The 14,374-nt window shown below is 62.0% G+C and overlaps 7 protein-coding genes across 7 annotated transcripts; 3 read left to right on the top strand and 4 right to left on the bottom strand.

Annotated features, from left to right (window-relative positions):
- Positions 1–156: 156 nt before the first annotated feature.
- Positions 157–2,313, bottom strand: JCM10292_003729 (WD40 repeat domain-containing protein; the record flags this gene model as incomplete). The annotated part of the gene is made up of 12 exons (XM_076649014.1): positions 157–177; positions 245–278; positions 340–475; positions 553–785; positions 927–1,051; positions 1,134–1,188; positions 1,262–1,341; positions 1,400–1,516; positions 1,582–1,813; positions 1,877–1,907; positions 1,973–2,136; positions 2,198–2,313. 12 exons carry the CDS (start codon positions 2,311–2,313, stop codon positions 157–159), a joined length of 1,344 nt encoding a protein of 447 aa, XP_076505468.1.
- Positions 2,314–3,327: 1,014 nt separating this feature from the next.
- On the top strand, positions 3,328–4,757 carry ERG3 (C-5 sterol desaturase; the record flags this gene model as incomplete). The annotated part of the gene is made up of 4 exons (XM_076649013.1): positions 3,328–3,946; positions 4,006–4,151; positions 4,212–4,307; positions 4,368–4,757. The coding sequence occupies 4 exons, from the start codon at positions 3,328–3,330 to the stop codon at positions 4,755–4,757; spliced, it is 1,251 nt and encodes a 416-aa protein (XP_076505467.1).
- Positions 4,758–5,108: 351 nt separating this feature from the next.
- JCM10292_003727 (SCP2 sterol-binding domain-containing protein) lies at positions 5,109–5,937 on the bottom strand (the record flags this gene model as incomplete). Its single annotated transcript, XM_076649012.1, has 7 exons — positions 5,109–5,164; positions 5,224–5,236; positions 5,297–5,385; positions 5,445–5,487; positions 5,548–5,655; positions 5,786–5,818; positions 5,902–5,937. 7 exons carry the CDS (start codon positions 5,935–5,937, stop codon positions 5,109–5,111), a joined length of 378 nt encoding a protein of 125 aa, XP_076505466.1.
- Positions 5,938–6,245: 308 nt separating this feature from the next.
- JCM10292_003726 (Y-family DNA polymerase) lies at positions 6,246–9,141 on the bottom strand (the record flags this gene model as incomplete). Its single annotated transcript, XM_076649011.1, has 10 exons — positions 6,246–6,388; positions 6,465–7,023; positions 7,083–7,254; positions 7,325–7,414; positions 7,497–7,567; positions 7,646–7,807; positions 7,870–8,201; positions 8,308–8,751; positions 8,827–8,841; positions 8,934–9,141. The coding sequence occupies 10 exons, from the start codon at positions 9,139–9,141 to the stop codon at positions 6,246–6,248; spliced, it is 2,196 nt and encodes a 731-aa protein (XP_076505465.1).
- A 576-nt stretch (positions 9,142–9,717) lies between these two features.
- On the top strand, positions 9,718–11,520 carry JCM10292_003725 (uncharacterized protein; the record flags this gene model as incomplete). Its single annotated transcript, XM_076649010.1, has 10 exons — positions 9,718–9,828; positions 9,890–10,097; positions 10,161–10,174; positions 10,230–10,313; positions 10,366–10,476; positions 10,532–10,671; positions 10,734–10,806; positions 10,870–10,886; positions 10,949–11,402; positions 11,461–11,520. 10 exons carry the CDS (start codon positions 9,718–9,720, stop codon positions 11,518–11,520), a joined length of 1,272 nt encoding a protein of 423 aa, XP_076505464.1.
- Positions 11,521–11,693: 173 nt separating this feature from the next.
- On the bottom strand, positions 11,694–12,619 carry SYS1 (Sys1p; the record flags this gene model as incomplete). Its single annotated transcript, XM_076649009.1, has 3 exons — positions 11,694–12,036; positions 12,092–12,435; positions 12,491–12,619. 3 exons carry the CDS (start codon positions 12,617–12,619, stop codon positions 11,694–11,696), a joined length of 816 nt encoding a protein of 271 aa, XP_076505463.1.
- Positions 12,620–13,172: 553 nt separating this feature from the next.
- On the top strand, positions 13,173–13,808 carry JCM10292_003723 (uncharacterized protein; the record flags this gene model as incomplete). The annotated part of the gene is made up of 4 exons (XM_076649008.1): positions 13,173–13,366; positions 13,429–13,538; positions 13,612–13,667; positions 13,743–13,808. The coding sequence occupies 4 exons, from the start codon at positions 13,173–13,175 to the stop codon at positions 13,806–13,808; spliced, it is 426 nt and encodes a 141-aa protein (XP_076505462.1).
- Between the last annotated feature and the right edge of the window lie 566 nt (positions 13,809–14,374).

Below are 14,374 nucleotides of genomic sequence, written 5' to 3'. Positions count from 1 at the left end.
GGTCAAGCGGTCACAATACGCTTTCTGCGGACAACTACTGATCTGCTCTGCAGAACACTGCCGAGTCGAAAGTGCAGCCTCTCTCTTTGAACGACCCAGGCGGTGCGCTCATGCCGAATTCCGGCTTACACTCGAGTACAACAACTATAGTCCGCTTCAGCCCTGCTCGGCGTAAATCTGCGCGCGGAACAAGCAGGTCAGCAAGGGCTCGTCTCGTTCGTGCGTCACCATGAGCTGTACGCACCTTGATCGTCTTGTCCGCGCCACCCGTGATCAACCTGTGAACGGCGAGTGCGTGAGTAAGGGACAGCTGAGGGTGTCTCTGTATGCGAAACGCACCGCGTGCCCGTCTGGTCGAAGGTCGAACAGAAGATACCCGCCTCGGCATCGAGCGAACCGGGCTGTGGAAGGTCTTCCCCGGACTGGAACGGCAGCCCCGTCTTGTAATCCCACCACGTAAGTGTCCCATCGTCCCCTGAGTGATTCGCGACGTCCGGCGAATGTCAGCTACGTAAGGCACGAGGTCTGTGCCTGGATGGCTCGTGAACGCACCTCCCGAGAAGAAGACGCCATCCGGGTTGACCGAGATCGAGTTGATGACGGCATCGTGCCCCGAGAAATTGTGCACAAACGTGCCGTTCGGGCACGCCCACTTCTTGATGTTGTTGCCGCCGGCCGACGCTGTCGCGAACGAGTACTCGGTCGGGTGGATTGCGATCGACCGCACCGACTTGTGGTGGTGCGTCAAAGTCGTCATCGTTTTTCCGGCGGCGAGGTCCCACAGGCTGCACACCTCAAGGGATGAAGGCATCGCAGAAGCCGGGATGAGGTGCCGCAAATAAACGGAGATCAGGAAACCGAAAAAACGGGATGAGGAGGAAGGGGTCAGCGAATGAACCTCGATCAACGTTCCAGTGTGCACGCACCGCACGGTCGAGTCCATACTGCCCGTGATGACCTGCGGGTCGCTCTCCTGGCACTTGACATCGGCGATAGTCGCCGTGTGGCCGGTGAGAACGTGGACCTGCGCCTTGGTGCGCATGTCCCAGACCTGCGGGCGGCGATGATCCCAGTGAGCGATGACCTCGACGATGGGTAAGGTATGGGACCGTGGAAGAGGAGAATGAACGCACTCGTGCCGAGGCATCGCGACCTGCGGTGACGAGAACATCGAGGGTGGGATGAAGGCTGCAGAAGCGCAGAGCGTTGAGAATCCAAGGTCAGATTCACGACATTGTACTGAGCGACAGGTTGGACGCACGCAAGGGAGTAGACGCCGGACAGGTGACCGTGGTAATGCCGGATGACCTTGTTCGTTTCCAAGTCCCAGCACTTGACCATCTGCGCAAGGTGTAGTGTCAGGACTGAGGTTGTCTTTTACGGCTGCCAATGGACGTACCTTGTCCTCGCCGCACGAGAAGAGGTAGGGATGCCGCGGCGAAACGGCGAGGCCGCGAACGGTCGAGATGTGGCCCGTGAGCGAGAGCTTCAGCTCGCCCGACGCCAAGTCCCAGATCTGCGGATCACTTGTCAGCACCACTCTGTGCAGACCGCAAGAAGCGCGTGGGGGCAGCTGCGCACCTTGATTACCCGGTCTCCCGCACCCGTCGCGAACCACTTGTTGCCCGGCTCGACCGCCGCCGCGCGCACCCAGCCCAAGTGGCCGGAGATGACGCGCACGAGCTTCCACGGTGCGTGGTAGTCGGGCTTGACCTGTCGTGCTTCGCGCCGCCGGATGAGAGACGAGGACAGGAGGGTCGGCTGGGCGTGCGAGATGGGCGTGGGACCACCGGTGGTCGTGAGGGCTTGTGAGCTGCGCGGCGAATCGTCAAGTCAGCACACACCGACTGCGCGCATTAGCAGCAGAAGCACGCACCTGAGTGCCTCGACGGTCTGCCCCATCGGACCTGGAGGGAGGGCACGGTGGTCAGCTCGAGCACGCGCTTTGTAGAGTACGCAGGGGTGCACGCACCCTCGATCAGCTTCCTCTGCGGCCCTGCAGCTGCACCTGCGCCCTGCGGCCCCGCTGGCCGGGCGGGACCAGCTCCTCCCTTCTGCTGGGCGAGGAGAGCGGCGGGGAGCGTCTTTGCGTTGCGGTACTCGGACTCGATCTTGCTCGCGAGCCGGACCTTGGTACTGCGAGGGCGCTTCAGGTCAGCCCTGCTCGCGTACGGGCGTGCACGACAGGGCGGCTCACCTCCGCTCGTTGGCATCGTCTGTCACGACAAACGCCTGCTCGGCCGAGAAGAGCGCGTGCGCGCGCTTGGCACTCCGCCTGACCAGGTGGTCGATCGGCGGCAACGAGTCTGCCATCGTGCGACTAGACGCGAAGGCGTGTGAGGCGCGAGACGGGCAAGGATGGGCACACGCGGCGAAGTCCACGACGACTTCGCCACTCTCGACTCCCGAGCCCAAAAAACAGGGCGTAAGCGATGGTCACACAGTAGTAAGATTTGTGCGGGCAGCAGAACGCTAGTGCGAGGTGGTCGACGTGAGGGTCTTTCCGCTGCTCTCCCGTTCCGCTTCCTCGCAGCCTCCGTGGCCAGACAGGTCTGTTGTGCGCAATGGCATGCTCCCTATGATGCCCCTATCGCGTCGGAGACCCCACCGGCGGGGTCGGGCGAGGGCAAAAGGGTCCGCGAGAGGTTCAGCGAGAGCAAGGACCGGGCTATTGGCGCTCGCAGCTCTGCGGGTAGGACCGGGTCGAGGCAATCTGGTGTTGCAGAATGCAGCGATTGCAGTGACGCGGCGTGCACTGGCGCGCTAGCGACTGCGAGGGAGGCCGGCGACGTGTTTGTCGGCAGTCGGAGGTCGAGGCCGAGGGGAAGCTCGAACGGGCGAACGGGGGTGGTTCCACCGCTGCAACTCTCCGCCGCAGTCCTCCCTGCGAGCATCTCGTGCTTCCTAGCCCTCCACTCTCGAGCAACGAGCTCGCCACACCGCCGAACCAGGCCAACCCTCGTGCAATCGCCGCAACCAGCTGCAGCTTGCACTTGCGTCCTTCCGCCGCACGCGCCGTCCGCCTCGCCACTCGCGCCTTGCGATTGAATCACCAGGTGAGCAGTCGCCATCTTGGCTTTCGTGACGCTGGGACGCGCCTCGAGCCGGATCGTGCGGTGGAGTGGCGGCACTGCTGGTCGTTCGACCCGACCTTTCGCTTCCCTGGACTTCGCGGCGAAGACAGCAGAAGTGCGGGGATTGCAGGGCTGGCGCAGACACACTGAGCAGCGCGTTTCCCGCTGTCTTTCCGGGCAACAGAGCTGACGGTTACCTCTCGCTGCACCGCCTTCTCAACTCGGCTGCCGGCCTGCAGCTCGTCGCGCTGCCATGGACATCCCTCTGCACTACTTCGACGAGTACGTCGGCGACAAGCTCTACTCGTACCTCGACAACCCGCTCGCACGGTACGCAGCGCCATACGCCTCCAATGCGACCACGCTCGACTTCTCGTCGGCACCCAACGCCCTCTCTTCTCTCAGCTCCTACCTTGCCGCCGTCCCCGGCCTGTCGTCTCTGCCACGGGATAGCATCCTGCGACAGGCAATTTCGCTGTACTGCATCACCTACGTCGGCATTTTCATCCTCTACTTCTCGGTCGCGACCGGGTCGTACTATCTGATCTTCGACCGACGGATGGAGTCGCACCCGCGATTCCTCAAGAACCAGGTCGCCAAGGAGATTGCCTTCTCGCTCGAGGCGTTCCCCATGCTCGACCTCCTCACCCTCCCGTGGTTCGTCGGTGACGTCCGCGGACACAGCCAGCTGTACGATACGATTGCCGAGGGCCCCTTTGGGCAGCAGGGCGGCGCCATGCCCTGGCTGTACATGGCGTTCAGTGCGGCGCTCTTCCTGTGGTTCACCGACTTTGCCATCTACTGGGTCCACCGGTGGCTGCACTTCCCCTTCCTCTACAAGCGCTTGCACAAGCCCCACCACAAGTGGATCAGTGCGTCTTCCCTGTTCTGGAAGGACAACAAGGATGGAGACTGACGACTGCTCCTGCAGTCCCTACGCCGTTCGCTTCGCATGCCTTCCACCCGGTTGACGGCTACCTCCAGTCGGTGCCGTACCACCTCGCGTGCTACCTCTTCCCGATCCACAAGTATCTCTTCATCGGCTTGTTTTCATTCGTGAACTTGTGGTCCATCTTCGTATGTTTCCCGTCTCCCTCTCTCGCTTTATGCGGTTGCTCACGCGTGCCCATTGCCCAGATTCACGACTCGGACATGCTGTGCGGCCACCCGCTCGAGCACTACATCAACGGCCCGGCACACCACACGCTGCACCATCTTTACTTCACCTGCAACGTGCGTACATGCGCCTCTCCCGCTAGTCGAGCTTGTGACTGACCCTCCCATCTGTCGCAGTACGGGCAATACTTCTGCTGGGCCGACAAGGCCTTCAAGTCGTTCCGCGTCCCCGCAAAGGACGACGACCCGCTCGTCGCGGTCCTCGCCGGCCGCGAGAAGGTGCGCCTCGCCGCCGAGGCCGAAGAGCGCTCGAAGCAGGCTGCCGCAGCGCCCACGCCCGCGCCGGCGTCCCCTGCCGCCGAGGCGATCTCGCACCTTCGCCCTACCGAGATGCGCCGGATCGACTCTGGGCTCGGGAGCGAGCCTGAACCGCCCAAGGAGGGCGAGTCGAGCGGCGACGAGGCATCGAGCAAGGCGTCGTCGCGGGCATCGTCCGTCGGACCTGCGGCGATCAAGGCGGCAGCGGTCGCGACGCCGCGGCGAGAGGGTCTGCGGGCGCGGAAGTAGGCGGAGGAACGATACGTTCAGGATTGTGTCGCGTTGTCGCAGTGTCCGCTCTTTTCCGCTTCCTTCGTTGTCTTCCTCCCCCTTTCGTCCTTGCGCTGTCTAGATTGCCACCGTCTGCCCCTAGGAGCTGCTAGGTCACGCCCTCTACGCTCCCCATTCCACCACCTTCCGTTATTCGCCTTTCGCATTCCTCTCGTTACTTATCCGCGCCATCGTCTTCTCGCAATGCATCAGTCGCTCTCACTTCGCGGCTCTCATCGTCTCAATCGAGGTTTTCTCTTACGCCGCACAGCAAACACAGGAGCCACAGCGATTTACAAGGCACTTGCACAGAAACTACGACAAAAGCACCTAGAGCTTGGCCTGCGCGCCCTTGAGGACGGTGTCGAGCTTGGTCGCGAGCATGACTGTGGGCACAAAGTCGTCAGAGGGTTCGAGACTACAGGACGAAACAGGGCGGGCGCACTGTTGCCCTTGACCTGTGGGGTGCGAGAGCGTCAGGGATGCGATCAAGCGGAGAGGCGGGACAGGGAGCGCACCTTGAGCTTGCCCGACATGAATGCCTTCTGGCCATTGATCTTGTTGTCCGCCAGGTTCTGGAACGTGTCGTCGGCCAGCGAAATGGTGACTAGCGAAAGGGAATGCGGGTCAGTCGAGGAACGCAACAGGTCGTGCGGACGGACGAACCATCGGCCTTGGGCTTTGCTGGCCCCTGGTACACCTTGCCCTCCTGCACACCGATGTGAGTCAGCATTGCGCCTTCCATGCAGCGGACGACAGCATTTCGCACCTTCTTGAGGTCGATGGTCCAGACACCCTCCTTCTTGCCGCTCTTGACGCGCATCTCAAAGATGCCATTAACCTTCTTCATGTTCTCCTTCTTCTCCTTCTCGCTCATCTGCACGCAGGACGGCCGCGAGGCGGGTCAAAGGGGTGGGGGCGGGATGGGCGTGAATGCGGGTCGTCAGCTCGCAGCACTCTCGGACACTGCGCGAAGGCAGGAGATGCAGCTAAGAAGCTCGACGCACGTTGTCCAGACCATCCTTGATGAGGTCGAAGAGCTGCAGCGAGGCGGGAAGGTCGCAACAACCGATGAGCGAACGACTTGGAGGCGGAGCGTTCGAGAGCGAAAGCGGGTGCGCACCTTGGAGGAAGGAACGTCACTGTCGGCGATAGACATGCTGGGCTTGCAAGATGGTGCAAAGGTGCAGAGGAAGAAGAGCGAGGTTGGGTCGCCGGTTCCCGGGGACCTCGGGCCTCGGTGACCGCTGCGTCCAATTCCGTTTCGCTTCGCACGGCGGAGGACCGGCGATTGACGACTTCCTTATGTCCAACAGAGAGCTATCCGCACGAGAAAAATGAAGCAGAGAATCGGAAACCGCTAGGGGGACCGACCGTCTCATCGTCTTATCGAGAGACAAAAACGAACGAAGTGATTACAAGCAACACGATAGACACGGCAAAGCCGAACCAACGCCGCACGGGCGTTCACTCTCGCGCCTTCTTCCCTCTCTTGACCGCGCCGAAACCGGTCGAGGTCGGCGTCTTCTTGCTCGACGAGGCGTCAAAGTGCGCAGCGACGTGCCCGCTCATGGCCGCCTCGCTGCCGACGAGGCTCTTCTGGCAGACAGCTGTAGTAGCACTTGAGCGTCAATCGGGTGATCCGGTTTGAGAGCAGTTGCCGGGCAGGGAAGGAATTGAGCTTACGGCAGATGAACTCGCTCACGCCAACGGGCGCCTTGACCTCCTCCTCGCGCTGCTGTTTCTGCTTCTTGACCTTCTTGTCTGCTTGCTCCTTGGCGAGCGTCGAAGACGACGACAAGGGGGCGCCCGGCTCGACAGACGGCGATTTGCGCTTCGGAGCAATTCCCGAGCTCGAGGAGGCCGACGACGTAGACGAGCGGTTGGCGGAGAGAAGCGAGGGCCTGACGGGAGGGCCCGTTGGCTTGCCTTCGGCGATGATGTCATCCTCCGTCGGGCACTGCCACCTCCCGCTCCCGCTCGCGCTCGCGCCTCCATGCTCGTCGTCGAAACCGTCATCGTCGTCCAGGGCGTCGGCTGCGGGCGCAGCGGGGGCGAAAGGATCGTACTCGGCGTCCTTGAGAAGCTTCTTGAGCTCGCGCTTGCCCGCTTCCTCAACGTCGTCGTCGACTGCGTCGTCAAAAGCGTCGCCCCAGGCGTCGTGCTCGCGCTCGACGTCCGAGTCCGAGTCGCTGATGAGGCTGATCTCGTCGACCTTTTTCGACGATGCAGTCGGCTTGAAGTACTGTTTGCGACAGAAATCAGACAAGCGGTACGACGATAGCCGAAGCAAGCCGGGCGCACCCCGTCAAGCTTGCTCGTCTTGGCTGCTTCGCGATCGTCACGGAGATTGCCTACGCGCAGACCGAGGAGGCGCGCCTTGATGACCGGATTCCTGCCGCCTTTGACGTCTTGGCCCTTCTCGAGCGCTTCGCGGCGGTCTTTCTGCTCCTTGTGGAAGAGATCCAGGCCGAAGCTGTGCGTTCGGTAAGCCGAGTCAGCGCCTGTTGCGTATGCTGCGATCGCGGCAACACTCTAGCACGCACCGGAGGATGTCCTTGTACTCGCGGAACCACATGCCCTTGCCCGGCGTGTGAGCGCGGGTGACGGCCTGGTAATTGTCGTGCTTGATCTTGCTATAGGTACGCGAGCACATCGATTAGTCAACTTCAAGCTTATGAAAGAGGTTCACTGGGAAACAAAACGAAGAAGACGTACAGGGTGATTGTGCGCCCAGAGAACTCGGCGCGGTCGAGGTCCTTCGCGAGCGACTTAGCGACGCGGCGGATCTGGAGGGACATGAAGAGAAGTTAGGTTGGCTCGGAGGAAGCTGAAACCGTGCACTTGAGCGATCTCGGGGGACGCACGATGTCTTCGAGGTGATCCTGGTTGTCGGTCGGGTGAAACGTCTTCTCGACGCCGTACGTCTTGCGGTCGCCGCGCTTAGCCTTGACGACGCCGTTCGAGCCCATGCCGAGGTACAGGCTGAGGAGCCAGCGAAACTGGCCTGACTGGCCGAGGTGGTGGCGCTGCGGGGGATGGAGCTCGCGTCGGTTCACTCGCTAGCGGCAGAGAACAAAGCGCAACGCACCACCAGATACAGCTTGCGGCGGTCGCGATAGATGTCGCCGACTTTCTCGAGCCCGAGCCCGTTCAGCAGCGTCTCGCAGACGCGCCCGATGCCGTAGCATTTGCGCAGGCGGACCCCCTTGATGAACGTCATGCACGCTTCGGCCGTATTGTCGACAACAAACTGCCCGTCCGGCTTGTTCATGTCGGCCGCGATTTTGCTGAGCGCCTTGTTGGGCGAGACGCCCGCCGAGACTGTCAGGCTCGTCGTCTCCTTGACCTCGTTGCGGAGCCGCGTGATGGCCTCGGTAGGAGTGACGCCTTGATCTTGGCAGTACTGCGTGAGATCAACATCTGCAGCGAATGGACGTGTGAGTCGTGCTGTCCCACGTTCGGCGACCGGGTGCGCATGGCAGGAACTGTAGAGAGCGAAGGTTGAGACGGAACAGCGCAGACATACAAGCTTCGTCGAGACTTGCGGGCGCAATGGGACCGTACTTGGCGAGAATAGTCATGATCTCCTTCGATGCCTTGACGTAGAGCTCGGGCTCGAGCTTGAGCGAGATGATGTGGGGGCACAACTTTTTGGCAATGAATAGGGGCATGGCCGAGCGGCAGCCGTACTTGCGCGCCTCGTAGCTTGCAGTCGTGAGCATGCCGCCGCCAACGCCGAAAGCTTTGCCCTGGAGCGACGGATCCTCACGAAGGTGACAGTTGGCGTAGAAAGCGTCGGCATCAATGAGGGCTATCACACGGGACAGGTCGCGCTTGTCCTCGAGCTCGCGCAGGATGGTGTCAGCGCGCTCTTCTTCGTCGCCCCGAGCCGTGTGCTCTTCCTGCGCGAGGCGGGCCTTGAGGTGGTCAACCTTGACCTGCAGCTGTCGGTCCCGACGCTCCTGGTCCTCTGTAGCCCGACAAGCACTCGTCAGCGCGCTGTTCGACTCGCAGTTTGGGTTAAACAATGAAAAAGAGGACGCACGAAAGTACTTGGACCCTGCACGAGGAGGACAATGGTTGTCAGCGGGCCCGCCTTGAGTCTTGAATGGTCGACTCGCTCCGAAAGTAGTCTTCTGAACCAAAACGCACCCTTGCTCGCGTCGTAGACGATCTGCTGCACCTCCTCGGGCGTCCTAAAGCCGCCGACACCAGCCTTGAGATCGCTCGGTCCGCCCATCCTCCTGAGCATGGAGTCACGCGGCGCGCTCGGGCCAGCAACCGCATTGGCATTCGTCGCAGCAGCTGAACTCGGGTTATGCTCGGGCCTGCTCGGCCCCGCGACCGCGTTGGCGTCCATCGCGGTCGAGTTGGTCGAGCTGCGCGACTACAGCGCAGGGGCACGACGCGGCGGCGCGCAGACGCGTGCGACCGGCTGCAGCGGCACAGTTGCCTCTCAAGCAACGCCTTGCAAGCTGGGTCGTCCGCTCTCGGCGAGGCGAGGGGTGCGAGCGCTGGCAGAGCGTCTCGTCGTTGACATCTCTCAAGAAACCACGCTTGTCAAACCGCGACCCTCACTCTCCCGCGCGGAGTGGGCATCAGTATAGCGAGCACTTGTGCAAGCACTTCACAGGCCGCGCGCAACGATTCGCACCGACCGTCGACTCGCCTTCTCCTCCTCGCTCTCTCGCTGTCGTGCCTCGAACCTTACTTCGCGATACTTTAAATGCTTCTCAGTACAAGGCTGGGCGTTCTAGACGCGATCGCCCTGCTCAAGACTTCCTGTCCGAGCAGATGTGGGGTAACGAGTTGGAGCTCGCGTGCCTTGGCTGGTTGCGACGAATGCTTCCCGCTCTCCTCTTCCCTCAGCCACAACATGCGCTCTTCTCGACTGTGCTAAATCACGAGGAACATCCGGAGCTACCTCTGCGCCGCAATGGCGGACGCCGATCTCGCCGACAAGGCGGCGAATCGCGCTGCAGCCCTCACTCGTCTCCCCTCGCTGCAGAGCGACATTGTGCTGCTCGCCGTCATCGCGATCCTCCTCGTTCGTTCACTTGGACAAGACGAAGCTGTGCAGTCCTGCTGACCCGCCTGGATGCTCGCAGGGCTACTTCGCAATCGAGCAAGCCCACTACTGGCAATCATTCGAGAAGGACCACCTGCGCTTCAAGATCCTCGTTGCATGGCTCGCCTTCCTCGAGATGATGTTTTTCTCCATACGGTTCTCCGGCTCATACCTTGCTGTGACGAGTGCGTTGACGGGAGGAGCAGGGTACCGACCTGGTTTCCTCTCCATCTGGAGTATCGCCGTCAGTACGTCCCTCGACCCCTCACCTGGTTCGACGTTACTCCGCTGACGCTCGACTCCCCCTACAGCCACTTGTATTGAGGTGAAGCTGGTCCGGCATGCCTGCCACTTCGTCTGCTGACCTCTCACGCCTACAGGCTACGAGCGAGGGTTTCTTCGTTTACCGCCTTTGGCTTGTCACCGAACGATGGTGGATGAAGATCATCTCGGTGACCCTCTGGGTGCGTCGAGATTCGCTCATCCACGCTGCAACGCTGACCGGCATCTTCACAGCTCTACTCGTTCGTCTCTCACTGCGTCTGGGTCGGCTTTGCCGGTCGAGACGGGAGCTCGAGTATCCTCGACGGGTCGAGGCAGCTGGTCATTGTCCAAATCGCCTTCTGGGTGCGCCCCTCGTCTCCTGCCTGCCCTTGCACTACCTGACATTCGCGTCTCGCAGGCTACGTTCATCGAGTGCTCCTTCGTAGCGAGCTGCTTGATTTACGAGCTACAGTTTGCTGAGGGCCGAGCGGTCATCAAGCGTAACACGAGTAGCAGCGCTATCGGTCAGCTTGTCAGTTTGGCGATGCGGACGTCTGGGTATGTCCAATCTGCCTGCTGGTCCTTCGTCCGACACGATCGCTCATAGCAGTGACATGCAGCATCCTGCTCATCTTCGAGCTCATTGTCGCCGTCGCGGTCTCTGTCCAGTCGCAGCCGCCGCGAGCGCTCCTGGTGCATTCGCATCTCACTTCCTCTGTCCACGGACCTAGCTGATCAGACGCCTGATCGTCGCAGATCGAAGTCGACTTTGCGTACGTCACGCAGCGTAGTGACAGGCGTCTGGTGCGCACAGGCTGACTCGCAAATTTCGCAGCGCAACCATCTACACCGTTCTCGCCGCCATCATCGTCATCTTCACGCTCAACTGGCGCGCGACCGTGCGCGTCTCTTCGTCCGCAGGCGTACAGTCAATGGCGCCGCCGCAGCCGGGCGACTCGATCCGCACGCCGACATTCATGCGTTCGCTGTCGCGCACCGGCGAGGGGTACGGGATGGGTAGCCGGAGGCGGAGCAGCCGAGGGGGAGCGGAGTGGCCCGGAGGCGTGAGCGTGCAGACGGTCACGACGAGCGTGAGCCACACGCACGACGATGGCGACGGCGAGGGCCTGCGGGCGGACGAAGACGACGGCGTGGGGGAGAGAACAGAGGGCAGGACACTCGGGCTGGTCGAGCTACCGCCCACGAGCGATTTCTTGAGTCCCCTGGGCTGGAAAGCGAAGGAGCGGTTGGCGAAGGAGAATAGCGCGGACGGTGATCTCGGGAGAACGGTGCGTTCCGCTCGTCAGCCTCTCTCATCTCGCGTACTCACCCCGGACCTATCCGTAGGCCGATTCGCCCTCCGGCTCGACAGACTCTGCAAAGAGTGTACCACGTCCAGACTTGTAGCATTCTTGCTTTGTCGGTTGTACGGCTTTGACATGTTGTAACGCGACCGCTTCCTGTCGAACCCAAGCGGAGAAGAGAACAATGCAAGGTGATGCAGGATGATGCGAGTACAAAGACATAGTACACAACGTCTAAGAGGAGAGGTAGCCGGAACGAGGGGGAGCAAGTATGGCTCAGACCCGCTCGTCTGCCGGCAGCCTGTCGTACCCATTCTTGCCGCCGCCAACCTGGCCCAGCTCGACGTCGGGCATGTGCGGCGACATCATCTCGCTCGTCCCGATGCGAGGCGTCATCTCGGCGACGGAGAAGCCGTCGCGCATCTCGCGCCGCACGCACAGCTGCTCGGCGAGGACGATCTGCGCGACGGCCGAGCCGCCGACGACGAGCCAGAAGAAGAGGGACGAGGGGAACGAGTGCGAGTAGTAGGTCGTGAGGATGAGGTGGTTGAAGATGAGGGTCAGGGAGAAATCGAGGATGTGGGTCGGTCGGCGAACGACATGGTAGAGGAAGAAGATGCTGCGCGAGCGAGGATTAGCGCTTACTGGGCAAACGAGCTAACAAGGAGACGTACTCGGCCATCGAGGCCATGATCCAGCCCAGTGCAACTGCCCACCCGCGGAACGCATCCGATTCGATCACGCGCACAACGCCTCGCGCCAGATCCGCCGCGTCCACCTTGCCAAAATCACCCAGCCCGCCCTGCACTGCCGCAAGCCCAGCGAGCCCCGGATGCAGTGCGCGGCTCGCAGGCAGGCCGGACGCCGTCCCGCCCGTGAACGACTTCCAGTTCATCGCCATCGAGATGGAGGTCGCGCCGCCTTCGTACAGGAGCTTGTCGCGGTTGGACAAGATGGAGAGGAGGGCGGGGAGAACGAGAGAGAGTGCGAGGTAATGCAGTGCTTGCAGCGAGACGATCTGCGTGGGTCCGTGTCAGCAGAGAGGTGCGACGGGACAGAGCGAGGGTGCGCACCTGCGAGATGATGAGGACGGGGTCCCAGCCCTGCACGCGGAAGCGTTGCGGCGCGGCATTGGTGGTGACCGAGATGCTCGGGCTGCGCCCCACAGACGATGGAAAGTTGAGGCGAGCGGCGGGAGGCATCGTTGTTTAGCGAGTCGAGAGGTCAGACCAGCTGCGGGAGCGAGCGGGGTCAGTAGGGAGCTACGCGGCGAGTCGTGTGTGCCCAACAGTGCCGCATCGGCACCCTCGACCCAGTCCGCGCCGCCCTCTTGGCGTCAACTAAGCGTCCCTCGTCGTTGCCGACCCAAAGCAGCGGCTACGTCGCCAGCTGAAGGCGCTCGAAAGCGGCGAAAGCGAGGCCTCACCTGCAGTCTGTGGCTCTTGCTGGTCCTCAGCTCGTCACGCTCGGCGAGTCTGGCGGTGTCGGTGGTCCCTCCGACGCGAGGCGATCGAAGCGCGACGAGGACAAGACGGCGGAGACGCGCACTCGTCGGCGCGTTGCTCTGAGCGCGAGCAGGGGTGCAGACGCGCTCTGCCGCTGTCTCGAGGAGCGCAGGAAACTCTGCTGCAGCTCGCGAGGCAGAGTGGTTCTCCGGAAAGCGAAGCCGGCCGGGTCGAGGCCCTTGGAAGAGAACGCTCCGCCGCGACCTCATTCTGCCCTCAGCGGGGAGCTCGGCTGGCCAGGCAGCACCGCATGGAGTCGCTTCTTCTTCAGCCGGCCGACCTACGCCAGCTCGAGGCGGACCGCGACGCCGCTCGCATCCTCGTCGACCAACACCGCGACCTCAAAGTCCGCCTGGCAGAGGTGCAGCAAGCTCGCGCACAGGGCAATGCCCGCATGAACCTCAACGTCGAGATCGGCCCGGGCTTCGCGGCAGAGGGCGTTGTGTGCGTCCTCTCTCTCCTGCTCTCGACGCTGAAGGGAGGTCTCATCTCGTATACGCGCGCAGACCCGACACGAGCCGCGTGATTGTTGCTGCTGGCGTGGACGACCTCTTTCTCGAGCTCGAGCTCGACAAGGCGCTCGCATTCGTCGATGAGCGCATCTCCATCCTGCAGAGTAAGTCCTGCTCACCTCCTTCGGCCGCCTCCTTCGTGCCAGCAGGCTCAGATTCAATTACCACTCTGAACAGAGAAACTCGAGTGCTTTGAGGCGCCCATTTCCCGCCTGAAGAAGGAGCACGAGATGGTACGGTCCCTGCTTGCCTTTTCTGCGGACGATCTGCCGTCACGCTTCGCTGACAGGGTTGCATTCCGCTTTCAGGTCGTCAAGACACTGCGCTCAGCGTTCCAGCTGCCTGACCAAGCAGAACCAGAACAGCAGTCGTGACCAGGTCGTGACGCAGACGTCGACCATCCCGCAGACATACTGCTGTGCCTCGCGCTTGCACCCGCCTGATCCGGCTCGTGCATCTCGAGCGGACCTCCGGTGACACCGCGCAGCATCTGGGTGGCTTTCCAGCGCACGAGCGGCGCCGCGCGACCGGTCTGGACAGATGCGCGTGATGGCGTTTGAGCGGACTCCGCAGAAAATTATGTTGTGCCCTTTGCTTGTTGTACTGCTGCATTGCATTGATACTGTCTTTTATTATGGCTTGTCGTTGCGAAAGCAATCACGCTGATCGGCATCCTCGCCGCACCGCTGCTTCCCCTCTCCCGCCTTCCCGCTCTGCTTCTGCGATTGGTTGAGAAATACAGAGACGTATCTTGAGCCCCTGAGTGCTCGCTCGCGCAGCACCAGACCATTTGGCGCGTGTTGTGCCATCGACCCCGTCATCAGTTCGACGAGGCTGTACACCCACAAGTGTGTTCGCGCGGCTGCGGAGGGCCTCACGCTGCACAAGTACGTTTTAACAAGTGTCTCTGGGCTCGTCAGAAGCCCGACCAGCCCTGCAG

The sequence above is a fragment of the Rhodotorula paludigena genome (genome assembly GCF_050403205.1).
Source record: "Rhodotorula paludigena JCM10292 DNA, Rt_paludigena_JCM10292v1_ctg20, whole genome shotgun sequence".
Classification (NCBI taxonomy): Eukaryota; Fungi; Basidiomycota; class Microbotryomycetes; order Sporidiobolales; family Sporidiobolaceae; genus Rhodotorula; species Rhodotorula paludigena.
This window is presented reverse-complemented; position numbering and strand designations above follow the sequence as displayed.